Source organism: Crinia signifera, chromosome 3, assembly GCF_055691185.1.
Source record: "Crinia signifera chromosome 3, ASM5569118v1, whole genome shotgun sequence".
Lineage (NCBI taxonomy): Eukaryota > Metazoa > Chordata > Amphibia > Anura > Myobatrachidae > Crinia > Crinia signifera.
Genome location: NC_139219.1, coordinates 222,271,477 through 222,298,104, shown reverse-complemented (window position 1 = coordinate 222,298,104; position 26,628 = coordinate 222,271,477). Strand labels below are relative to the sequence as shown.

Genomic DNA, 26,628 nt, shown 5'->3' with positions numbered 1-26,628 from the left:
TTACATGTTTTTAAAACAATACAAAAAACGTTATTGCACTATTTGGCGCCTCTCATTATTATAAATTAAATAAATTATTATCTTCAAAAATATCACTACCAGCCCGTCTGTCATTAAGTATTCTTTGCCGAGATCAGTAATGCACTAAAATTATGTCTCCCTCTCCTTATGTCAATGGTTTAAAAGTACATATTCATGAGCACTTACAAGGATTGACGCGCATGAAAGAAATGTTGTATCCATAAGAGGTCGCCTAGCAACAACATGACTCCGTTGCGGCGAAGTAGGAGACATCACGTGACCTCCACAAGCCGCTTAGAGGAGCTAGATACCAGCCGGATGACAGACGCGGCTGACTGCACGAAAAACACGCAGGCGCACTGTTCTCCTGGGTGACGAGCGCTGGAGAAAGAATTTCCCATCATGTAAAAAATAGTTATGGGTGAGGAGGAGACAAAGTAGATTGCACACAAAGTCAACAACTCATTGTTGACAATTCCTTCTACAAGGGTCCAGATGTTGACTTTGTGTGCAATCTACTTTGTCTCCTCCTCACCCATAACTATTTTTTACATGATGGGAAATTCTTTCTCCAGCGCTCGGGCTGTGCGATGGGGTCCAATGTGGCCCCATCGTACGCGAACGCCTACATGTTTGGTGCGGAACAGGAGATATTTTTTGATAATCCAAATGTATCTGGTAGGATACACTTCTATACCAGATACATTGACGATATTTTCCTCATATGGACGGGTACCAAAAATGAATTTGAGGAATTCATTGTTGCACACAACGGTACATCTTCCCCTTTAAAATTTACGTTCAATATTGATGCTAACCTTGTAAATTTTTTAGATGTGGCGGTTGGTCTTAATGATGGTTGTATTTCTACATCTTTATTTTGTAAGAAAACTGACCGCAATACTATTCTACACTCTGATAGCTTTCACCCCAAGCCATTAAAATTTGGGCTTCCATTCTCCCAGTTCTTGCGGGCGTGTAGGATTTGTAGCGACCAGTCTGAAGCCTCCAATCTAATTGACATCATGATTAGTAAATTCTTGGTGAGGGGTTATGACCTTGATCTGCTTGAAAAAGCGAAAATCAAGGCAATGGCCATCCCCAGATCCACATTGCTCACTCCCAAGACCAAACAGGATCCATCTGTTTTCAAAAAAATGCCTTGGATAAACCACTACAATACCTATAGTGGGGCCATTCGTCAAGTGGCCAAAAAACATTGGCCTTTGTTGAGCTCTGACCTAGATTTGGGCTTATCCAACACTGCCATTATGCCTTGCTATACACGTGGGAAGAACATACGTGATTGGGTGGTCAGGACTGACATTACGCCCTCACCAGTTAAACCTTCCACCTCGGGCTTCCTGGGTCGACGTAATGGTTGCTACAGATGTCTCAACTGCACTACCTGCAGGAATATGACCCCGGGAGAAAGCTTTGTACATCCCTTCAGTGGGAAGAGATTTAGCATCCGCCACAGGTTGACATGTACCACCAAATACATTGTTTATTTAATCTCTTGTCCCTGTGGGCTACATTATGTAGGAAAGACTGACCGTAATTTAAGGGATAAAATGGCGGGGCATCGGTCTGCCATTCGGGCAGCTTTGCTAACAGGGTCCAGTGACCAGCCTGTTGCAAGGCATTTTGCACAGGCTGGCCACAGTATGGCTAATTTACGCTACATTATTATCGACCATTTCCCACAAAGACTCCGTGGAGGGGACAGGTCATTGGCCCTCCTTAGATGCGAGTCGAGGTGGATTTTTAGACTAAGGACTATGTCCCCCCATGGTCTCAATGACCATCTTGGTTATCATGCATTTCTATGAAGGGATTTAACTGTGAGGTTTATCATTGTGGCCTTATATTATGTATTGTGAATTGCCCCTTTTTGTGTAATGTTTTTGATATTGCTTTGGTGTCAATATGCTCTTGACTAATTGACGCTGTACTCTTTTGTATATTTTCTTGTATATTTTTTGGTTTTTGTATATTTTTTTGCATTTATTTATTATTGCATATGTACAAAACTTTATATTCCGCCACTTCAGCCATTTTTAATTCACTATTGTTGCCTTCAACTGCGTCCTGCCTGGGTTTATTGGCACGCCCGGCACCGTGTCATTTGTTTTGTGTCTTTCATTCCTGCTTGCGGGGACTGCGGGCGTCTGTCCGGTTACCATGGCAGCGTACTCGGTAGTGACACCTGGCGTGTGGAAGGTCATCCATTGGGTGTCTGTACACACGTGTGAGGGTGTCACGGCTGGGTGCTGGTTGCCTAGGTGACGGACTAGATGTTTGACGTCCATTACGCGCAGGGTGATGACGCAGCCAGGATACACGCTGCACGGAGAGCGGCTCCAGACGCGGGAAACGTAAGTGGACGCTCACTTAGATTTTGGGGATATAAGGTAAGCTGTTAACGTGTGTTTTTTATGCCTGATGACGATTTTATAAATAAAATCGAAACGTTGCAAGTGAACCTGCTGTCTGTCTCTGCTGATTCCCGGGTGCTGCTGTAGCTGCTTTCTCAGGCAGCGTGAGATTATATATATATATATATATATCGCAACAGCTATACAAGCAGCGGCACTCCAAAGGATTTTAAACTGTGCTTTTAATGGTGCTCCGACGTTTCGGGGTGGCGTGACCCCGTTTTCAAGGCAAAAAAATAACAGTGTTTTTTTGCCTTGAAAACGGGGTCACGCCACCCCGAAACGTCGGAGCACCATTAAAAGCACAGTTTAAAATCCTTTGGAGTGCCGCTGCTTGTATAGCTGTTGCGATCTACAAATTCCCCCAGAGGGCACCCAGGGTGGTTGGACACAGGAGCGAGTGCCGGGCTGAACTACAAATCTATATATATATATATATATATATATATATATATATATATATATATATATATATATATATATATATATATATATATATATATATATATATATATATATATATATATATATATATATATATATATATATATATATATATATATATATTATACACTAAACATCTGCACTCACCTTTCCTAGTTTTGGGGTGCCCTATGGCTTGTGGCGGAATCGGTACATCTGTCAGAATGAACTTAGGTCTACAGTCATTAGGTCGGCGGAATCGGTACATCTGTCAGAATGAACTTAGGTCTACAGTCATTAGGTCGACCCCACTAGGTCGACTGGCAGGAAGGTCGACCTGCTTTAAGGTCGACATGGGCCAAGGTCGACATGAGTTAAGGTCGAATTTGCATAAAGGCCGACATGAGGAAGGTCGACTGGTCATAAGGTCAACATGGTTTTTTCACTGTTTTTTGATCCGAATGTCGACACAGTCGACATGGACACAGTTGGCAATGAGAATCGGACCCACGCATTGCTCGCAATGCTTCGGGCAAGGTGGCTCGCTTCGCTCGCCACAGCTTTAATAATCTCCTCCACGCCCTAGTGGATGGTAGGGCATGAAATACCGCCTGTCGGCTCAAAAAACAGTGAAAAACCCCATGTCGACCTTATGACCAGTCGACCTTCCTCATGTCGACCTTTATGCAAATTCGACCTTAAGTCATGTCGACCTTAAGTCAGGTCGACCTTCCTGCCAGTCAACCTAGTGGGGTCGACCTAAGGACTGTAGACCTAAGTTCATTCTAATAGATGGCCGTTTCCCCTTGTGGCCACATTGTTTAAACCTGGGGTAGCCAACCCTAGTCCTCGAGAGCTACCAACAGTGCATGTTTAGCAGGTCTCCTCACAGAATCACAAGTGAGCTAATTAGCTCCATCTGTGTGTCTTTTAAAATGTGTGAGTGATCAGTGATTAATGATTGCAGCTGTGCAGCAGCTAGGTTGTCTGGAAAATGTGAACTGTTGGTAGCTCTCGAGGGCTAGGGTTGGCTACCACTGGTTTAAACAGACAATGGGCGGTATTCAATGAGCTGAATCGTTTGTCACAGCGATTCAGTTTTTTCATTCGCCAGCCAATCGCCGGTTTTTTGCTGCCAATCGCCATGCATGGGGATTCGTGTGGAGTCGCCGAGTCACCCTATTCAACGTGGCTGAGAATCGCCGGCCCTAACGGCGATTCTCAGCCAACCCTGCGTTTCCCAAAACAGCGTCAGTAATGTCGTCAGTGTTTAAAAAAATGCAGTGAAATGCAAGAGAAATGCAAATTACCCTGAATAAACGCTTCCAATACTGCAGACGGCAAAATCGGGGTAATCTGCACAAAGGGCAAACGAAGGAGTGAGGTGGGGAGGAGAATCATGGGTAAGTGAGGTGCACCATGGGTAAGAACAGTGCTTTGTGGGAGAAAAAAAAAATACCTCAAAAAATTAAATATATATTTGTATAGCACTTCTACGACCATCACATCACACAAGGGCAGCAAATAATAATACATTACACTTGCACAGTTAAATAGAACCCTTAAAACCAATTATTTGACATGTTCCTATCAAAGTTCACCAGAAAAAAATGACGAGGGACACTCGGTGAGGAACGGCGATATGTAACAAGAAAAAGGAATCGCCAACTTCACATTGAATACACTTTTGGCGATTCCCCTCGACTACCGTCGATTCCCCATGCAAAATCCTATAGACTAAAAACGGCGATTTTTAGAGAATTACATTTGGCGATTGGTGCTTCATTCACCGGTCCTCAACGGCGATTATAGGTCATTGAATAGGGTGATTCGCTTATACAGCTCATAAAATCGCCGGCACACATGAAAAAAACACAGAATCGCCATAAAACTTGGCGATTCTGGCTCATTGAATACCGCCCATTGTAGGGGCTCTGCACACACTAAATTAACTGATAATAAATAGTGGAGATTTGGTTCATGAATTGATCAATGCATTTAAGCCTGCAGCCCCCTTCACGGGACCCCACTTTTCTGCAGGTCCTAACACTATCGCTCAAAATGGCTATAATACACATAGCTATCACATCAATGTTTGATTCCAGGCATGCTACAGACTATGCTTTTATATGTGAGCAGATACCAACACACCTGCCACTAATCATCTAGGGAAATGGTTAACATAAGCTATGCCTAGTTAACCAGTTCCCTAGATGATTAGTTGATTGATCAATTCATGAACCAAATCTCCACTATTTATTATCAGTTAATTTAGTGTGTGCAGAGCCCCTACAATAGTTATTCTATACACTCTCACGCTGCACTTTACTTCTGTGTGACTCCGTATGTGTGTGTGTGTGAGTGAGTGGGGTGGTTACAGTCTCCAAAAAGGTGAGAAAGATAACCTTATGATTTGCAGTGCTAAATTCACCCCTGCATCTACCTCACAGGTCACTTGTGAGCAGTGTATGTCACCACAGCTCAGTGGTGTGTCCCCTCAACTCAGTGCGGTGTCACAGGTATTTGTCCATCCTGTCTGCCAGAGTGGATATCCTTACTCCCATTCCAGGGCAGTCATGCAGACGTGGTATTGCCGCCATTACCCCTGACTCGGATGAGGGAGATGAGGAGCAGGAGCCCTTACAAGGGTCCCAGTCACTGCTTCAAGGGTCAAAGCCGTTAATCATGGCTATAAGAGAGGTGTTAGACCTTCCTCTGGCTGATCCCGTGCAAAAGAGGCAAAATGTAGTCTTTCCTCAACAAGCTGATTTGGAGGACACCTTCAAATCCTGAAAAGTGTTTTCAATTATCAAAATGTTTTATGGCCACATTTCCCTTTGATCCCTCAGGGAGAAATGTGTGGGAGGAGCCTCCCGTGGTGGATGCTTCGGTCTCCTGTCTGTCCAAAAAGGTGGTGCTTCCAGTTCCTGGGGCTTCCACACTTAAGGATGGGGCAGATAAAAAATTTGAGAATACTATTAAGTCCATGTATACTGCCAGTGGGGCGTCACAACCTCCTGTCCTACCCAGTTGCTGGCTAAGTCCATTTACACTTGGGCGTCCCAGGTACAAGAATGATTACTGGGAGATATGCCAGTTGAGCAGGTGGAAGAGACATTGCGCGCCACATACAAGACACGACTAGAGTGCTCTGTGAAGCACAAAATGAACTGGGTGCTATAAATGCAGGCAATTCTGCCATGGCAGTGTCGGCCCACAGGGAACTATGGTTGTGCCAGTGGGTTGCTGATGCAGACTCCAAGCGCAGTGTTGAAAGTCTTCCTTTTACAGGAGTCTTATTTCACACAGCCACCGATTTGAGTTTGACAGCCCCCCCCCAGCGATATTACCGGTTGGGACTACCGGCAGTTGTGGAGGACCAGGAGATCCTCCAACAGGCAATTAAAAAACTGGTCCAATCTCTGGTAATTGTCCCTGTCCCGGTGCAGGAACAAGGACAGGGGTATTACTCCAACCTATTTGTGGTACTGAAGCCAGAAGGCTCCGTGCGGCCGATTCTCAATCTGAAGTCCATGAACCCCTATTTGCGGTTGTTCAAATTCAGGATGGCGTCATTGCAGGTTGTAATCGCAAGCTTGGAGGACAGAGAATTCCTTGCTTCTCTGGACGTGAAGAATGCCTACCTTCACATTCCGGTTTGGCCCCCACACCAAGCGTACCTAAGTTTTGCCCTAAGGGACGAGCATTTTTAGTTCCAGGCCCTGCACTTTGGTCTGTCTACAGCTCTGCACAATTTCACAAAGGTAATGGCGGAAATTATGTTCCTGCTCAGTAACCATGGCTGGATTTTGAATATAACAAAGTCCTCATTGGTTCCTGCCCAATGTCTCCAGTTCTTTGGGATGATTCTGGACCCGGTAGAACAAAAGGTTTTCCTCCCAGAGGACAAGGTTGCAGCACTTCAACTGCTAATAGTGGAAGTACTTGCACCAATCCAAGTATCAGTCCATAAATGCATCAGGTTACTGGGCAAGGTGGTGGCATCCTTCAAGGCATTCCAATATAGAAGGTTCCACTCCAGAGTTTTCCAATTGGATGTGCTGAGCAAGTGGTCCGGTTCTCACCTACACATGCACAGGAAGATACCTCTGTCATCTCAAGCCAAGCTGTCTTTACAGTGGTGGCTTCAGTCTCCAAACCTATTGGCGGGGCGGAGTTTAGGGATCCGGGACTGGATTCTACTCACGACGGACGCCAGTCTGATAGCTTGGGGAGCAAGGACGCAAGGGGTGCACTTCCAGGGCAAATGGACCCTTTGGGAATCCAAATTGCACATAAACAATTTGGAATTAAGAGCTGTGTATTATGCTATTCTGCAAGCTTATCCTCTGCTGAAGGGCTAAGCTATACAAGTCCAGGACTGCATCCCACTACCATCATATTTGGAAAAAAATACGTTGCCTCGTGCGGAAATTCGTATTTCACCATCAAGTCTCTTTTGTGTCTTACGCTATGTGTAAGACATGTGTTTTACCTTCTGAGTGTTGCTGGGATTTGCACTTAAATAGACCTTGATGTTAAATAAAAATAATCTAACCTTTTAAAGCACATTGTGTATTATCACGGCGCCCAGATTTTCTACGTACGCAAGCGTAGTGAAATCGCATCGCAGTGCATTGCATGTATGGCATACAATGCGATGGGATGCGATTTTATATTGCAACCTATCTTTTTAATGGTCTATACCACTAAATGACCTAAAAATGCCATTTAAGGTGGCCCCCCACTATCCACGCGCCCCCTCCCACACACACACTATTCACGTAATCCCGAAGCGTGGCGAGCGGCGGCAGAACGTGTCCTCCGACTTTTTTCATACCCCCACGATCCACGTCGGCGTGGAGTTGATATTATATAGTGTGGCAAGCCACCGAGCCCGAAGCGTTGCGAGCGGACGCGGATTAATTCACAGGTATACCGCGTCCCCTCGCGGGGCTCACCATGCTTCGGGCTCAGTGGCTCGCTGCGCTCGCCACACTATTTAAAATCAACTCCACGCCGACGTGGATAGTGGGGGTATAAAAAAATTCGGAGAACGCGTTCTGCCGACGCTCGCCACGCTTTGAGATTACGTGGATAGTGGGGAGCCACCCTAAATGGCATTTTTAAGTCATTTAGTGTTATGGAATGTGATGGGTGCTTGTACAATTTTTCATCCCATCCCATCCCATCCTGTATACAATGCTGTACAATGCAATGCGATTTTTAACATATTGTACGCATTGTACACATACAGCATTGTACACGGCATGCGATGCAACGCTAATAGAGTAGTGGGCGCCGTGATAATACACAAGTACCGCACATAGTTTACAATTATATTGTTGGAGCTTTAACTGAAGATGTTGCTGTGTAGCAAATTATTGGTGTTATCACAAATACTGTTTTCTAGCCCAGGGAATCCATTACTTGGTGAATAAAGCAATAGCCTCATATATTATGACCATGCCCAAACACTGTGGGGTAAATTTATGAAGATGGGATGTTGCCCATAGCAACCAATCAGATTCTACTTCTAGAAGATAATAGATTGAATCAATAGAACTCCCATCTTAGTGTGCTTATACTCTATTTGATTTGAATACTAATAGATGGCAAATTTATGTTTTTTTTATGTTAATTTGGTAGCACACTTTATTTATTTGGTAAAAGGATGGCTTTATGTTTGCTGCATTAGTCCCAAATCCTTATGTTGGTCATTATCTACATTCAGAGCTTTTATTTCTGTATTGAGTATGAAATATTACAATGTACAGTATGGCTGGCTTTGTATTGAGTTACTGTAGGTTACAGATTAGTATACCACTAGCTGACACATACTAAGCTTGTTGACATAAAGTTAAATGGGAAAACCTATTGAAAAACAGTCTTCATGGGTTGGCATCTAATTGCCTAATTTTTCTCCCTTTGCCCAGTCTGTACTGTTGCTTGTCCTTTAGTTCATTTGTTTGACTCAAAGCCATTTCCAAAAAGCTAAGCTTTGTGACAATAGGGGTGGTGACATGAATTAGAAGCTGCATTGCCCCCTTTTTGTTTGGGAGAATAGTTGGTGGAGCATGACCAACCCCCTGCTGTAGAATCTATGTACAGTATATACATGGAGGACATCCTCACCTCCTTACAACCAGGGGTAGCCAACTCCAGTCCTCGAGAGCTACCAACCGTTAACGTTTTCCATGTCTCCACACAGAATCACAAGTGAAGTATTTGGCTCCACCTGTGGATCTTTTAAAATGTGTTAGTCCGTAATGAGTGCACCTGTGTACCTGTGAGGTGAGCTGGAAAATGTGATCTGTTGGTAGCTCTCGAGGACTGGAGTTGGCTACCCCTGGGCTATACCACTTTCCACACACTACTGAACCATGTCCTTCTCCTCTTTATGAGCACAGAATTTAAAACCGCTGTGAGACACTCCTCGCTCAGTACAGACTATCAGAGACAGGGTTTCTGATCATCTTTACTGACACAGAACAGGAAAAAACACATGATAACTTAGATATCCCCTATTCACTGCACAGCCCCCTATTAGATAGCTTTTCTTTATTATCTATTGTACTGGGCACAGCCCACTGTAACATGCAATGTTCATCCATTTATTGCGCAACAACCCGGGAAATTAGTCAGTGTGAAAGGGTCCTGAAAATTTGTTCCGGGATTTTATCCCGGGTCTTGACCAGGGTGTGGACGGGTATCGACCTGGGTCCCATTCACTGCACTGTAAAGACGCGCTGGGAGATGCTGATATCTTCCAGCCCTGGCCTGGCCTCCTGATTACGACACCCGCCCATCTTTATACCAGATCGGGAGGCTAGTGTGAAAGCGTTTGCAAGCCAGGTCGCAACCAGGATTTTGTACCTGGCTTGCGCTTTCCAGTGTGGAAAGGGGTATTCTCCAACTCTTTCAACCTGCTGATCTAGAGCCGGCCAACTATAGTGTCCCACTGCCAAGCAGCTGTCTAAGGACATTGTAGCCAAAGTAGTCAGTGTAGGAGCATAGTATGAAATAAATGCAGATAATATTTAAGGTAATCCAGTACCCAATAGCAGCAGCTGCTGCTTAAAGGACTCAGACTCAAGTACATTTGTTATATTATAATTAGTGTTCCAGGTTGTGCTGGGAATATGTATTTCTAACTTCTATGTAACAGTTTATTTTCTTCCCTCATTTAATTTACATTCCTAATCTATACAATATCTCACACAGGTCTGTTAATAATGTTGTAACAAAGCTCCACCATTCACATTACCAAGTATTGGACCTTTGACATACAGACATGGAAACATTTGATGGTAACCTCAAATTCTACTGCGCATGCGCAGCTCCAGCAATATGGGGAAGCTGACATTTTTCCCGCAATTACGGGCCTCCAGAAGCCCGTATTTAAAGGACACACTGGAAGAATATACACCACTGCCGTGCACAGATTCTGGGCAATAAATCAGCAAATAACCGTTTAACTGGTTGTTGTTTTTTTGTTTTTTATTCTCAAATAATGCTCACAAATTGGCTTTTTTGTATTTTTTTTTACTTAGTTAATTCGGTGAAGAATATGTATTTAAATCTAAATCTAAAAGGTTTAAATCTGTTGGTCCATCCTGACAGCCGTGACCCTGTCGGTCCATCCTGACAGCCGTGACCCTGGCCCGTTTATGTTTTGCTCGACTGCAAATCGGTCGGCGGCATTTAATGTAGTTGAAAAGAGGGCATGGCCGCGTCTAGATCCAGCAGTGATTGCAAAACAAACCGTTTTTAAAGTTGGGCCCATTCTGACAATCTGCTTCTTCAATGTCGGTCAAGACTGCATTGAATAGGCGCCCGCCACTATTTTCCGCGTTGGAAATAGCGGCGGGGATTGAATATCCCCCTTAATGTCCTTATTAATATTGGGTCTTTTGCACCTGTCCAGAGAGGTTGGCTACTGTGCGTTGGACTTCAAACTTTTAATATTTGCAACTGTTGTCACAAGAACATAAAGCTGTTTGGATCATGCTTATCGTTTTCTTTCTGATCTCCTCTGTCAACCCTCTCCTTTGTTTTCTCTAGGCTATGTTCAATGTGATGCACATGATCATACTATTTTTTTTTGTCATTTAAATATGCTGAATGACTTATTTGAAGGTTGAAGACGTGATGCTAGCTCAAAACAGCAGTTAGTTTAAATATCACTAAATTATTTGTATTTGTTACCTTTTGAAAGAAGTAGGCCATTTTAGAATAATTTGTGCGAATAAGGTAGTATTTATTTTCCTACTCTCATTGCAGCATTCTATGACATAGCAAAGGCATGCATGTATTCATGAGAGAATATCTTAATCACGTCCGGGTATCCAGAGCTGTGTGGGTACCAGCAAATTTGTGCACACTTGTATGTATCCTCCTGAGCATGTATAACCTAATGTAGGATAAAAAAACAGATGCACTCTGTATTAATGCAAGCTTACCCCTGGGTTTACTATTGTCTTTTGGCATCCATCCACCACCTCTCTTGTAGACTTTTACATAGTATCAAAGCATCTTCATTTCTCAAGCTTCCAGAATACATGTATTTCAGATCATTTTGAATCTTTGATCAATTCCTTGATTCAGATCCCCAAAATTACATGTACCTGAATTGACTTATCTCATATCTGATGTCCTCTAAATTGTGACTTCTCACAGACATTGCCGTCTCACATTTGCGAGAGTACACTGCCTCTTGCTGTTACTAATGGAAACTGGTTTATGAAGATGTTTTAATAAACTGTGAATGCATTTCTAATCATCGTTTTCTTGTTTGTTATTTAGCAGGAGGATAAAAACCATATGATATATTTATACAGACCTCCACAGGACTCTCCCTCAAGTCACAGTTATGGAATTTCAAAACACCACAAAGCTCAGCTCTCGCAAAAGAAGAAAAGATACTGCAGGACCCAATGGGACAACAGATGAAGGTTCTGTGCCCAAGAAGATTCTCCGTCAAATGACGGTCAGTGATATGTAGTTGACTTCTTACAATGTTTACATGCTGTCATGAAGCACTAAACGGCAATTATTTGTGTGCTTCATTCAGCTGTTACTTCACAGTGATCAGTAGGGAATAGAAATTGCAGTGAATGTCTTCTAAGTTTCTCTGTTGCCGTTGTTATCAGTGTGTGTGAGTAATGGCTAAATCCTCTATATGCATCATTTACACATGCAGCACACAACCACATTATGTTCCTCTGAAAACATTTCTGACCTGGAGCAGTATCCAATTAGCCCAAAGCTTTTTTGGCCGAAACAAAAACGATGGCCATTACAGGAGTGTCTAATTCTCAGATCCGCAGGCTGCTTATCAGGGATTATGCTTCAGGTGCCTGAATCTGCAATAACTGCCGGGTTATCAGGGCTATTTGGATACCCCAAGGAGAATTGATTAGCTACAGAGAGACAAAGCTAATTGGATATCGCCATTAGCCAGATATAAAACCGCTTCATCCATGCCAGTGTGTGAATGTAAAAGGAATGTTTAATATGCAAGTTTAAAGCAGATGTGGAATTATAACCAACAAATACTAATAATGGCTTAAATGGTTTAAAGTAGGAAGGGTTCATAAGCAATGCCCTGCATTCTCTGCATTGTCCACCGGGCGGCAGCATGTTGTTAGTTTTTCGTTACTTGCATGTATTAGGTTATTGACATTTAATGTTCAGAAAGGATATTAGTTAATAATTTCAGTTTGCAATGTAATTGGCATTATTTAATACTGCTATTGGGTAGCACGGTGATTAGCACTGCTGTGTTATGACTCCAGAATGTGGGGTTTTTATGTTCTCCCCCTGTGTTTGCCAGGTTATGCTGGCCACACATCAGACCAACTTTCCTCCAACCATCCAACTAGTTGGTTGGATGGACTGAAAATCTGGTACTGTATGGGGGCAAATGGCAATAAGCAATTTACTCACAAACTCAGGGGAATGGACAAAAAAATTCAGTGAAATTGTTTAAACCCAATAGGTCCAACTACAGTACATTGTCTGAGTGACAGTTGTTGTCCATTTTCAGATTTGGGAAACAAATGACTTAATTACAAATTACATTTGCTCCCATCCAGTACCAGATTTTTATTCCATCCAACCAACTAGTTGGATGGTTGGAGGAAAGTTGGTCTGATGTGTGGCCAGCATTAGACTGTTGGCTCTACTACAAAGACCAGGGCAATTGTTTGTTTAGTCACTGTATGTAAAAAACTGCATAATATGTTGGTACCATGTAAAGTATTATAATACTAGTTCAAATAGGATTTTCCAAAAAATGAGGATTTTTTTTGTTTTTCACTTGAAGCATTTCAGCAGCTTAATATGTATTTTTATTTTTGTCTATTTGAATGACTGGAAGAATGTGGGCGTAGAAGCTGGGCAGTGCTATTTCATAAAAATGTACATCAAAATGAGTTCCACCACATTGCCAGGATCGCTTTAAGCCCTTCAACAGGGTCTATATATGAGCAGCACAGAACCTTTATTTGAAAAAAGCTGCATCTGTCTGCTACATTGTACATTGCAGCACTTCATGTACAGATTGAGACTTGAGTCGCGCACAGGTATACAAGTATTATATATGCCAAACCTCTCCTTTTGGAATGCCAGGTTGTGTTAGAATAAATAAAGCTGTATGGGTACATTTCTGCACAACCAATGGGCAGCCTAGGTTTCCACTTAAAGGCACACAGACTCCTGCATTAGCTGTAGAGCCTCACATTACTACAAAGGAAGTAAATCGGGCTTTTGATGCTGCCTGCAACTACTTTGCCTGCTCCTCTGTATCAGCTCTTTTATGTACAGGTATAATATCAAGCAAGAAATAATTTGTCAGTGGTTTATTAGCTGATATCTGTCCCATAGAATTTAAGAAATATATTTATTCAAAATACACATATTTATTTGTGGAATGCGTCTCACCCCACTTCTCCATATTCTTTCCTCTATTAACTTCCATTGGTCAATCCCTCTCCATAGTAACCAAATATTGTGTTAATAAATCAAGATTACATACTGTGGTATTAATAGGTAAGCTAAATAGCTGCCAAATCTTTTAAATCTGCACCTGCTAATGCTTATTCAGATTTGTTTCTCTGCGTGAGAGCTCTGCTTACAATGGATTACTTTGTTTGTATAGAAAAGCAGACATTGGGCCACATTTAGTAAAGCGAAAAAAGCAGGTAATTTAGTGACTCGATCACACCCTGTTGCAATGCAAGGGGAGCAAGTGCTTTTATATGGTTTCTGTGCAGGGTAAATACTGGCTGCTTCTGCATGTAGCCCCCATATATTAGACAGATCTTATTTTTAAGCGGACCATACATTGTTGGGGGGGGGGGGGGGGTAGCAGCTGATCCCCTTGAACCACCTGGCACCTTTCTGGGTGGCAGGATCTTGTGCGTTCCTTTTGCATGCAATGCCAGCAAAGGCTGCCAGATTCTATTAGTGTTGAACTTGAGATCTAGGGTCCCCAATCCGATAAGCACAGGACCACACATCGGAGCGGATCTAAAACACATACGATTTGCCACTTTTCACCCGATTTCTTACGGCAGAATCGGGTGAAAGTGTATGGCCAGCTTTACACTGGAATTTAGATTTCAGAGTCACACCCCACTCAAATCTAAAGGTGTATACACTGGGCGATAGTAATTAAAATTTTGCAGACGGGTTTTAAATATCATCCAGTGTGTACCCAAAATGTCTCTGCCGATGCCCGCACGTCAGCAACATCCTTTTTTAGCAGACATTTTGAGGCTCTCTCACACAACAACGTTGCCACTCAAAGGGTTAAACAAAATTGCGCTTTTTCTATTTACTATTTGCTTGACTTTGTCTTTTTTAGATAATTTACACAGGGATATGGGGATTAAACTGGTTTTCATGTTACTGCTTGCATATCAGTTGAACGTGTTGCTGCCCTCATTCACAGCAATAATTTGGTCTATGTTACTCTTGAACAATGCTATTTATGCTGTCTTTTTGTTCATGCACATCCACTATTTGATATCGCAATATTAAAAGCCTTATCATTTAATATATGCAAACTAAATTAGCCAAACACTGCAGGCAAAGGATGCGAGACAAGGGATCTACAGCAAAAAGATAGACAGCCATTAGATAGACACCTTTAGTTAGACAAACAGAAAGGTCGACATGCAAATAGGTCGACATGAAAAAAGGTTGACACTGCCGTTAGGTCGACAGTCAAAATGGTCGACATGGTTTTTCTTCACTGTTTTTTACCCAAATGTCAACACAGTCGACATGGACACAGTTTGAAGTGAAACGCAGTCCCTCGCATTGCTCGCAATGCTTCGGGCACAGTGTCTCGCTGCGCTCGGCACACTATTATAATCTAACTCCACACCCTAGTGCAGTGTTTTTCAACCACTGTGCCGAGGCACACTAGTGTGCCTTGAGCTGTTCTCAAGTGTGCCTCCAGATCTAGAGATGCCCAAACCAGTTTACAGCCACCACCAGTTCAAGTGTTATTTACTGGTCTCTTCTTTTCATTTAAAGGCCCATTGTATTTTATTTGTGTTACCTGTGGGGACCAGTGTGATTGTTTTTTATATGGGGGCCAATAGGTTTGTTTTTTTCCTGTGGGGGCCCATGTGTTTTGCCCTGTGGGGATCTCATGGTGTGCCTTGGCAATTTTAAAATCGTATTTAGTGTGCCGCAAGGTAAAAAGGTTGAAAATCACTGCCCTAGTGGATGGTAGGGCATGAAATTCCGCCTTTCGGCACATGTCGGGTCAAAAAAGAGTTAAAAAAACTCATGTCGACATTTTGACTGTCGACCTAGACACTGTCGACCTTTTTTCATGTCGACCCTTTTCATGTCAACCTATTTGCGTGTCGACCTTTGTGTTTGTCTAACTAATGGTGTCTATCTAATGGCTGTCTATCTTTTTGCTGTAGACAACTAGTCCGGATACCGCAGGCAAAGCCAGACAAGTCCACAGCTGGTGTTCTGCCTGTAACCAGGAGGATATCTATTATATGCTCAGAGACTACCTGTATGAGCACTGGCTCTTATTAGTAACGCAGACACGGCTGCTGAGTGTCATACAGCCTCTAAAGGGGCATACACACGTAGAGATGTGTGCTAAGCTATTGAAGGTAGGCGATTTCCCAGTGTCCAGCTCGCCCATGCAGAGCACATACAGATGGAGCAGCCAGCAGCTCCTGTCCCCCACCCCTTACCTGTCTCCCTGAAGTGGAGACAGGCAGGGAAACTGCTCCCCGCCGCCGTGCAACCGGGGATGCGCGTGGGTGTGAGACGCATGCATGTCCCCGTCAGATGGAGCACCTCTTCGCCAGCCTGTGCCAGCTCAGGGAATCTGGCGATTCCCTGATCTAGCTGAGAGGCGATCCATCTGTACACATGCAGTGATTTGTGCTAAACAATTTTATTTAAGAAAAAAAAAAGGCCAGGTAGGTACAGAATGAGAGATCTCGATCACTATTGTTCATTCTGTACACACAGAGAGATTTGCAGTCATTTGCTAAGCAATTTGACTAGATTTTGACTGCATGCACTGGCTTGGTTGGCAGGAGATAGAGACGCGTGGGACTGCACATTGTAATCGCTTGTATACACATGGAGCAATCTGTGCTTACTTCTAAGCAATCTATTCATATTGCTTAGAAAATAGCACAAATTCCTCTGAACAGTAGTGTTGTTGATATTATTGTCCAGCAATGTTTTGTTCTGTGGGAATTGTCGGTAAACCATGGAAATTCAGAATAAATGATTTCTGTACTGTGGACGATGATAGATTTACCAACAAAATGACAATACAAGCTAATGTATAAGTGTTGTCTTACATATTTCCAGGGTGTGAGTGAACCTGCACCTTTCTCAGATGAGCTACATATTGACTACACTAAGCCATACTTAAGAGTTACAATGGAAGAAGCAAAAATGGGAACCCCACGTAAGTCTTACATGAGCGGTATCATTTTGATGTTACTACATATGGTTCAATACTGTTCAATACAGATAGTATGTGGTAAAGCATTACAGAGTGAGAAACGGCAAGTATTGCCTGACCATTCACAAACAGGTGTGTAGGAATCCCAACACAGACCACTTCTCTCCCAGGCTAGCAAGCTTATTTTTATTTTATTTTTGTTTACATTTACTCATCATAACCTTTTTATCTTATCATATTTATATTGTTGTAATATTGTTTCCGCACAATATTTACAGCAACATTTAAATCAACCCCACTTAGGCCCTTATTCAGATCTGATCGCAGTACAAATTTGTTCTCAAAATGGACAAAACCACGTGCACTGCAGGTGGGGCAGATGTAACATGTGCAGAGAGAGTTATATTTGGGTGGGGTGTGTTGAAACTGAAATCTAAATTGCAGTTTAAAAATAATGCAGCCAGTGTTTACCCTGGACAGAAATAAAATCTAACTCTCTGCACATGTTACATCTGCCCCACCTGCAGTGCACATGGGTTTGTCCAGTTTGAGAATACATTTGTACTGCGATCAGATCTGAATTTTGAATGTGTTCTTCATGTTTTGATTTTATTTCTATTTTTAAAGCCAATGTGATGATTCATATTTCCTTCAGGAATCTACTACACTAGGTTGTGTTGTAGCAGCATCTGTGTACGGTGTTGCCTGTATATAGACCCTGCTGTAAAGCACGGCCCATGTTGTTTTTTCAAATACAGTTATACAGTATTCTTTATCTCTCTGCAGCTGAAAGACCTGTGAGAGTTTATGCGGATGGAATATTTGACCTGTTTCACTCTGGACATGCCCGTGCTCTAATGCAAGCAAAAAATCTCTTTCCTAACACGTATCTGATTGTAGGAGGTAAGTTCCAGCTCTGACATGCTTGGTCAACTCGTACATCATGTAAAAGGCCTCACACTTTGTGGTAAACCTTTTCCCCTGCCACCAACAGAAACACTGTGAGCCCTGTGCCGCTGAGTGTGCAGAGTCAGCATGTGGTGCACAGACACTCCAGTCATAGATGGAAATGGGCAAAGGATGTGTGTGTTTCTCCTGGAAAGAGACTGCATGCTAGTTGGCACACCTACGGCTTCCAACCACAGTACACCTGGAAGTCTCATGAAGAACTCCTACATAACTGTCTCTTTCTTTGCCTTAGTGTGCCTTAGCTAGTTTCATATACTTTTTGTCACATTTTTTAATAGATTTGCCATCTGTTGTTTGCCCCTTCATCATTTTAAGCTGTGCAGCTATTGGTCCAAAGACATGTATTTGCATACACAGTTGAGATAATACAAGGTCATATTTGTATTGTATATTACATTATCAAAGCTTTCATGTGGGACATATGCTATAGCACACTGCTGTTATTTTAATTCAGAGAGGGATGCTGTTAAAGGTATTAAATAAGGATCTGCTTTCTGCATATTTCTTAGACATAAAGGCCCTTATTGCGGTTGATTCCTAAGGCTTCCTGCCTTGCGAGTCCCCCAAACACCGCCCGCACGGCCATCCGCCCCACCAGAGGCGTACCTAGATATTCCTAGGCCCCATAGCAAAGGTTTGTAAGGGCCCCCTATTTAGCAACTGAAGGTGATAAATGTATGTAAAACATATTAGTTAGACAGCAAAGATGGGCCCCATTCACCTCTGGGCCCCATAGCAGCTGCAGCCCTTGCACCTATGGTAGTTACGCCCTTGCGCCCCACCCTTGCACGCTATGGTTCCCCACAGGCACGCAAATGGATGTCTTTATATAAACAAAAAACCATCCATTTATGTGCAGGGACAAATATGTTTGATGGTCACCAACTATCGAATGATTTTGCAAGCGCTCGCAGATCTGAGACACCTCTGTGTTGTCTCAGATCTGCAGGTGGAGGCAGCTGCACCGGCGTCATCAGGGAATTATGAGAATTAAATGCTGAGCGTTCCCATGGGCACATCCCCTGGCCCGCCATCCCTCCACCCGCACTGTAGTGTGCAAGCACCCGGCGAATAATCTCGTGCACAGCGGTTGCACATGCGCATAAATAACTATGCGCATGCAGGGGAGCGTGGGAACTGGAATACGCTTCAAAATGTGTTGTATGTGCTTCACATACTAATGCTGGGGTTCCCAAACTTTCTTGTATCATGCCCAAGAGTATCAGCATTTTCTTCATGGCGCCCCTAGGATAAATGTTGTGTTTTTTGTGTGTGTGTTGGTTTTTTTTTATTGAAAAATAATGAAATTGTGCTCCCAACATGGCCAATCCCAGGTGGGACGAAATGCCCTGTTTCTGGACTTCCCATTTAATTTATGATTGCTATCATCTGTTACAACAGCTTTCTTATCAAATATCTAGTGATGGTAATCATAAATTTAGAGAAAGATAATTGTTGTCCCTCCTGGAATAGGTCAAGCTGGGAAATATGTCCTTAGTTATGTGGTGGTGTATAGTTGTGCTTGTGATTGACCACACATTTTATGATTGGCAGCCCTAGCACTGGTTTTGCCTATAACTTTAATCTTAAATAACTTGATTTTGTTCCTGGACCACCAACATGAGCCACCCCTGAAAAAAGCCTCACAGCATCCCAGGGTACCTAGGCACATAGGGCCTTATTCTAGTTCACTCTTAGAGGCAAATTCCTTCTCAGATGGACAAAACCATGTGCACTGCAGGTGGGGCAGATATAACAGGTGCAGATAGAATTAGATTTGGGTGAATTATTTTGTTTGTGTGCAGGGAAAATACTGACTGCTTTATTTTTACACTGCAATATAGATCTCACTTTTGAAGAAAAACCCCACCCAAATCTAATTCTCTCTGCACATCTTATATCTTCCCCACCTGCAGTGCACATGGTTTTGTCCATTTGAGAAGGAATTTGCCTTTAAGAGTGAACTAGAATAAGGCTCATAGTTTGGAAATCATGGCACTACATGTATTTAATGTGTATGATTGTGTTACTCTGGTTTGGTGTGGTGCCGCTAGTGGTCTCCTAAAGCTTCCTAGGTCTTGGTGTAATTAGTATACTGCACTGCTGACCTGTCTCTCTTTAGTCTGTAGTGACGAGCTGACACATAGCCTGAAGGGATTTACAGTGATGAATGATGCGGAGAGGTACGATGCAGTGCAGCATTGTCGCTACGTGGACGAGGTGGTGAGGAATGCACCATGGACACTCACACCAGAATTCCTTGAGGAGCACAGGGTAAGAAGATCCACTCCCCAGGGTTGCCTCTCTCATTTAATATTTGGAGTAGGCATGGTCCAACAGCCATAGCCAGTTTTAGGAATACCCACAGTAATTATATGCAGGTGAATGCACCCTTGATTACTTGAATGAGTAGTTGCTTCATACTCATTACAGTTGAGGCTGGAGAGTAAATTTTATTTTTTTAAATGTATGTTATGCAGAATAATTATCTTGTATGTGCCACCATTACCCTACAGGGCATAATATAAGACTTCTCTATACAAAATCTGAAAGGGATGCAATGCGTACAGTGGGCCAACTCAATAATTTGCATTCCTTTTTTTTTTTACTTTGCCATAGTAGCATATTGTTCTCCACTGTCACCAATGACAGACTTTCTGTACTACAGTAGTTTGATAATAGTTTTTTTTTTTTTCTTTCTTTTGCTATTTGTAGATTGACTTTGTTGCACATGACGATATTCCTTACTCCTCTGCAGGAAGTGACGATGTTTACAAGCACATAAAAAAGGCAGGTTAGTGGCCACTTCCTTATTATGTCCTTTAGATTTTTGAAGGGATGGGAGAGGTTTTGTGGGTCGCACAAGACACAATAATATACAGAGAGGACCCCCTGAATTATAATGTTCAGGACAATTCAGTAGTGCATATGGGGGTGTGCTACTTTGGACATGAGTTGAACAGATACAGAAAACAAAGAAAGGATGTCCTGTGTCGGTGCACCAAGATAGGAAAAGAATAAAATCTAACTTTTATTATTACGTTTAAGAACTGCGAGATAAAAACATACAATTACAGACAAGGGTGGGATGTGACACTCTTTAAAACTAAGGTGGCAGGCTGATGTTTGTAGTGGAATATAATATATGTACTGTTTTCACTTGGAACCATGTGCTAGTGGTCCGTACAGAGGATAGCCTGTTCGGGCCAAGTACTACAATCATCTGCCCGTGGCTAGCGGTGCGCGGGCAGATGATTGTGCTCACAGGGGGCGTTTAGCATTAAGGACGGTGGTTACGGAAGGTATTTCACTGGTCTAATACTGGCCTAACATTCATAGTGAATGCCAACCCCTACCAGCTGTGCCACCACGTCCTAACATTTCGCTTCTAAACTAATTGATACTAGCGATGTTCTGGTTAACAGAGCACCCAATAAATAGGTTGACCAACCCGCTCGTGCCACCAATACCAGTACTTGGCCCGAACAGGCTATCCTCTGTACGGACCACTAGCACATGGTTCCAAGTGAAAACAGTACATATATTATATTCCACTACAAACATCAGCCTGCCACCTTAGTTTTAAAGAGTGTCACATCCCACCCTTGTCTGTAATTGTATGTTTTTATCTCGCAGTTCTTAAATGTAATAATAAAAGTTAGATTTTATTCTTTTCCTATCTTGGTGCACCGACACAGGACATCCTTTCTTTGTTTTCTTTATCTATTTATTTAGATTTTTTGAAGAGCTTACAATTTCATAAAATTATATTCTGGGTGAAATGTAATAGGATAAGCGATTCAGAAAGTGAGAGATTTAGTAAGAAATCTCCAGGTTTTTTTAAAGCGGCAATCATTTACACTTTAAAATCTAACTGGTTGTGCAGTGTAAATGATTGCCGCTTTAAAAAAAACTTACCAAATCTCTCACTTTCTGAATCTCTCATCCTATTACATTTCCCCCTCTTTCTTTAAAATGTTATGTATTTAGCAACACATACTGAAAGTCCCAATGCATTTAAAGATTTATTCCAGAACACCTGGATAAATTCTTGATGACCTTTTTAAATCTGTAATTTGTTTTATTTAGTTGATTCTACTGATTAGACTTTTTTATTTGTTGCAGCGTACTTTTTATTCTACTTGCATAATGTTCCCCAATGTACGTGCTGAGCTATTCCCATATTGTGTGCCCTTATCTGTATTAATGTCAAAACTCTGTTTTAAACACAGGGATGTTTGCACCCACCCAACGGACAGAAGGAATCTCTACGTCTGACATCATTACAAGGATCGTACGAGATTATGATGTCTATGCACGTCGCAATTTACAGCGTGGATACACAGCGAAAGAGCTTAATGTCAGCTTCATCAATGTGAGACATCTAATATTTTGATTCACCAAAGTCATGGTGCTAGTGGACCACGTCTGTCTTAACACCACAATTTTAACCACTTGAGTGGTATGCCCAGAAGTTTTCCGGTCTCAGCTGCACTTCCGCAGCGGGCTGTCCCGACAAAAATTTCCGGCCATACTACTAAGATGATGGTGTGCGCGAGTGGTGCCTGCAGATGTGCACCACTGGCGCATCACCTGTCCGGTCACCCCCCCAGTGGCCGCCCTCCCATCCCTCCCCCTCACCTCTCTGATCGTACTCCCTGCCCCTGCCGCTATTAGTTGTAGTAAGCAGGCGGTAGGCTCGGGGGGCCTCGGGAGTTTGCCGGAGCAGAGATGAGGGGGATAGGGAAGCGGGTGGTGGGGGGGGGGGTTTTCCACAGCTCTGTGGTGGGTTTTGCTGGGGCAGGACAAACCTGCCCTAGCAAAACCCACCACTCAGGGGGTTAAACAGATAATGACATCATTATAGTTATCTGAGAGTGTCTGGACTATTTTAGCAGTTATAACTGTGTTCATACAAATATACCTAAACATGATGCTAAACTGTGCTCTTGATTCCAGGAGAAGAAGTACAACCTGCAGGAACGTGTAGATAAAGTGAAAAAGAAGGTAAAAGATGTGGAGGAGAAATCAAAGGAATTTGTGCAAAAGGTTGAAGAGAAAAGTATCGATCTAATCCAGAAGTGGGAGGAGAAGTCCAGAGAATTCATTGGAAATTTCTTGGAGATGTTTGGCCCAGAAGGAGCTTTGGTAAGTCTCGGGAATAGGCTGTGATGGGGAGTAAACCTTACAATGTGGGAATGGAACTCTGCAGACAGGAATATAGTCTAAATTACACAAGAAGAGTTTCCGTGGGTGTTTAGAGCTTTCTTCTTGTAATTCTGACCCAACATTGTTACGTGGTAGCACATCCCAGCTTTTATAGCCCTGTACACACGAGGCGATTTAGGCCATTACCGCTGAGCGGCCATATCGCCAGTGTGTTTTTTGTGTTGTGTTAGATAAATCTCTAGGATTGCGCTCCAGCAGCAGCCTTAATGGTCGATCTAGCATGCTCCTGCGATTATGGCTAAAATTTCTGGTTGCTGGTACACAATGCACTGTACACCAGTGACCAGCGATTTCTAGTCAAAATGAGGTAGAAACAGAATGAGATAGAATAGCATGCAATTTTCAGCCAAACTCGCTGGTTGCTGATGAAAACGATACACTAAGTATTATATTGTGTAGAGATATTAAGCCAAAATTGCACAGTGTGCACACACCAAATACTGATCAATGATTAACTAAATAAAGTTTTTTTTTCCATGTAATCCATGGGTCTTCAACCTGTGGCCCTCCAGATGTTGTGAAACTACATGTTCCAAACATGCATTGACACATTTTTTCCTATAAGAGCATGCCAAAACTGTCAGGGCATGCTGGGACATGTAGTTCCACAACATCTGGAGGGCCCCAGGTTGAAGAACTCTGATGTAATCTCTACCTGTGCGACTGACAAATCCAATCTGTTTCGCAGGAAACCTTGAAACTAAATTATAACAAACATAACAGGTACTAAATACTAGTAGTGTAAATATAATTACATAGTTGCCACTAGTAGTATATAAAAGAGGCAGAAGGCCACAGAAGGCAATAATCACACACACAGGCAGTGTAATATCAACGTTTCGAGATGTCCTGATGACATGATACATCTGGAAACGTATATATTATTCTGCCTATTTGTGTGAGATACCTTTTTATATACATTTCATAATCCCCCTCACACCAGATTACAAAATAAATGAACTCACCCAGCCACAGCATCACTCACAGGCAGCATCACGTTGATTTGCTTACTTTCACCTTCTGCATAGGCCCAGGGTAAAATCCACCATGACATGATATGGGGTGCCGGCCTCAAATATATTTATGAGAATCGACAAAAGGAATTGAAATCCATCATTTATAGTACTTTCCCTAGTTAATAAAAACTAAATATTTTAAATAATAAAACAAATATAGTGGCATTGACAGTAGAGGTGACAGGACCCTTAATCTAATACTTTGTTGCACAATCTTTAGAGACCATTACTGCAATCAAGCGATTTCTGTAGCTGACGTTGAGGCCGATTCAATCAGAAATTGGTTGGACTGCACTCTTCTTTTTGTACTATTATACTATAGAAGATCCTGCTTTATTTTAGTTTGGATTCTTGTACATGAAACACTCTAAAAAAAGATAGGTTTTCAAACTCCTTAATGTATTTACTTTGTTGTAGAAACACATGCTGAAGGAGGGAAAAGGAAGAATGCTTCAGGCAATTAGTCCCAAACAAAGTCCTAGCAGTAGTCCTGCTCGTGAACGCTCTCCATCACCATCATTCCGCTGGCCATTCTCTGGCAAATCATCCCCACCCTCATCACCTGGCAGACATTCTCGACCCAAGACTGTTGCCTATAACATCAGTGATGACAACGACAACGATGATGATGATGATGAAGATGAGGACGACTAAGGAGTGATTGTTTTCTTCCTCTTCAGTCCTTTCCGCAAGCTGCAATTCCATGCCCTCTGACCTCCAGGAAAGTAGCCACATAAAACGGAAAGAACACGTAGTCTGAGCTCCATGCAAATGGGTTCTAGAGCAGAACGGGTATCTGAGACAGTGTATGGCGGTGCATAAGACGCTTGCTTCTTCCCTACAAATAACCATCATATTTTTTTTTTTTTTTTTTTTAATGAAACCCATTTGTCATTTTAATGAACTGTGTCCAGCATATATTTCTTTGTCATTGATTTATTTCTGTTGTACTGGGAGGTTTTATCGCATGGATTGTTGCATCCTGTCATAACGACTTATTACATGAACTCCCTGCACACATTTTCAGCTGTGAGCTCCCATATTACAGGACGGTTATTAGTTCTCTTGAAGAAGAGCTCAGGAATCTAAGAGACATGGGACAAGTGTCTGTGTGTATCACAGTGCTGGAGGCATTAATGCAATTATCTGTGGGGGTAGTGACCAGTGAAATGTATTGTTTTCAGCATTAACATCATGGAGTTTAGCCATTTCTCATTAAAAGTGCCTGTTGTCATACAATCTCTTCTTCCAATTTTCTATGTTTTCTTGCTTGTACAGAACTTTGACATACGTATGTTATAACTGCTATTACTAAACTGAATGGAGCATGTATTTCATGGTGTGAACTAATGAAAAGATTAAATACAGAATATTTTCAGAATTATTATGTTTTCCACATACTAAAGGGGACTGTCTATTCAGAATTTATTATTTCTAGACTTGACTTTTGTAAGGAAAAATATCCTACTCTGACATCCTGCACAGGGGAAGATTTATTAGCATGGTGAAGTGGTGTGTCCAAATTCACCGGCCAGTCAGCCCATAACTGTTATTGTTAAAACCCAGGGGTAGATTTATTATGCTCGGTGAAGTGATAAAGTGTCTGGTCTTTTTCACCGGCCAATCAGCTCCTATCTGTCATTTTTTCAAACCAAACTTTAGTTAGGAGCTGATTTTCCGGTGATAAAAACCAGACACTTTATCACTTCACCAAAGTAAATCTGCCCCTCTGTCTGTAACTTGCATCACCTTCCACTTTATCACTTTACCAGATTTCATAAATCTACCCCACAGTTCTTTGTGAAAACTACTGCACTTTCAGTGCCTCACATTTTGAATTGATTTCTCAACACATGTGTTAGCAAATACACTTGCTAAGTGTAAAAATAAGCCCTTATTTTTGGGGCATCTGTATGTCCTAGCCTTTAGTTTTTTGGGCTCCTTAATTAAGACATGTGGTTGCCACCAAATTGATATGACCACTTCTGGCTTTTTTTGCTAAAGTCTGGTTTTAAATAAAGTTCTCAATAAAAGGACAAAAATTGGAAACCTATTTTATCTTGAAAAAGTACAGCAAATGCATGAAACATGTCAATCATGGGAGTCCCACAGAAGCAGCCTCCAGACTGTCCCAAGTGCGGAATTACAACAGAAGGCACCAGCTATCCAACCTCGTACAGCCGATACCAGCCGCCCAACACTTACTGCTTCAGCGCCGGGAACTGACATCAGCGAGCTAGACTATTCATCTAGCCGCTGCACTGCCAGCACCTCACTGCGGCTGGTCCCATCTACCAACGCCTGGCACCCCAGAGGTAAGGTTTTTGGCCCATCTCCATGGACTCCCCACCCTTAAAAAAGGGTGATGTAAACATGGCTTATTAATCCCTTTCCTCCTACAGGTGCCCCCTTTTTTTTTTTATGAATTTATTTTTATTTCAAGTTGTTAATATTTTTTTTTTACTTTTTATCTTATTTATCTACATTTATTCTACACTACATATCCATTAGCATTCATCTTTTCAGTTTCAAATTGTCAGCTGTGTTCTTTCCTTAACAAACCTATCCA

General features: G+C 42.3%; 1 protein-coding gene across 4 annotated transcripts in view; it reads left to right on the top strand.

The window, feature by feature from the left end:
* The window catches only part of PCYT1A (phosphate cytidylyltransferase 1A, choline), a 36,952-nt gene extending 11,654 nt beyond the window's left edge, over window positions 1-25,298 (top strand). For all 4 annotated transcript variants that reach the window (XM_083177507.1, XM_083177510.1, XM_083177509.1 and 1 more), the window contains 8 exons: window positions 11,688-11,871; window positions 16,749-16,848; window positions 17,632-17,748; window positions 19,937-20,088; window positions 20,530-20,608; window positions 22,047-22,189; window positions 22,774-22,962; window positions 24,477-25,298. In XM_083177507.1, coding sequence (XP_083033633.1) covers window positions 11,755-11,871; window positions 16,749-16,848; window positions 17,632-17,748; window positions 19,937-20,088; window positions 20,530-20,608; window positions 22,047-22,189; window positions 22,774-22,962; window positions 24,477-24,713 — 1,134 coding nt within the window. In that variant the 5' untranslated portion in view covers window positions 11,688-11,754 and the 3' untranslated portion in view covers window positions 24,714-25,298. The remainder of the gene's footprint in view (window positions 1-11,687; window positions 11,872-16,748; window positions 16,849-17,631; window positions 17,749-19,936; window positions 20,089-20,529; window positions 20,609-22,046; window positions 22,190-22,773; window positions 22,963-24,476) is intronic.
* The last annotated feature ends 1,330 nt before the right edge of the window (window positions 25,299-26,628 follow it).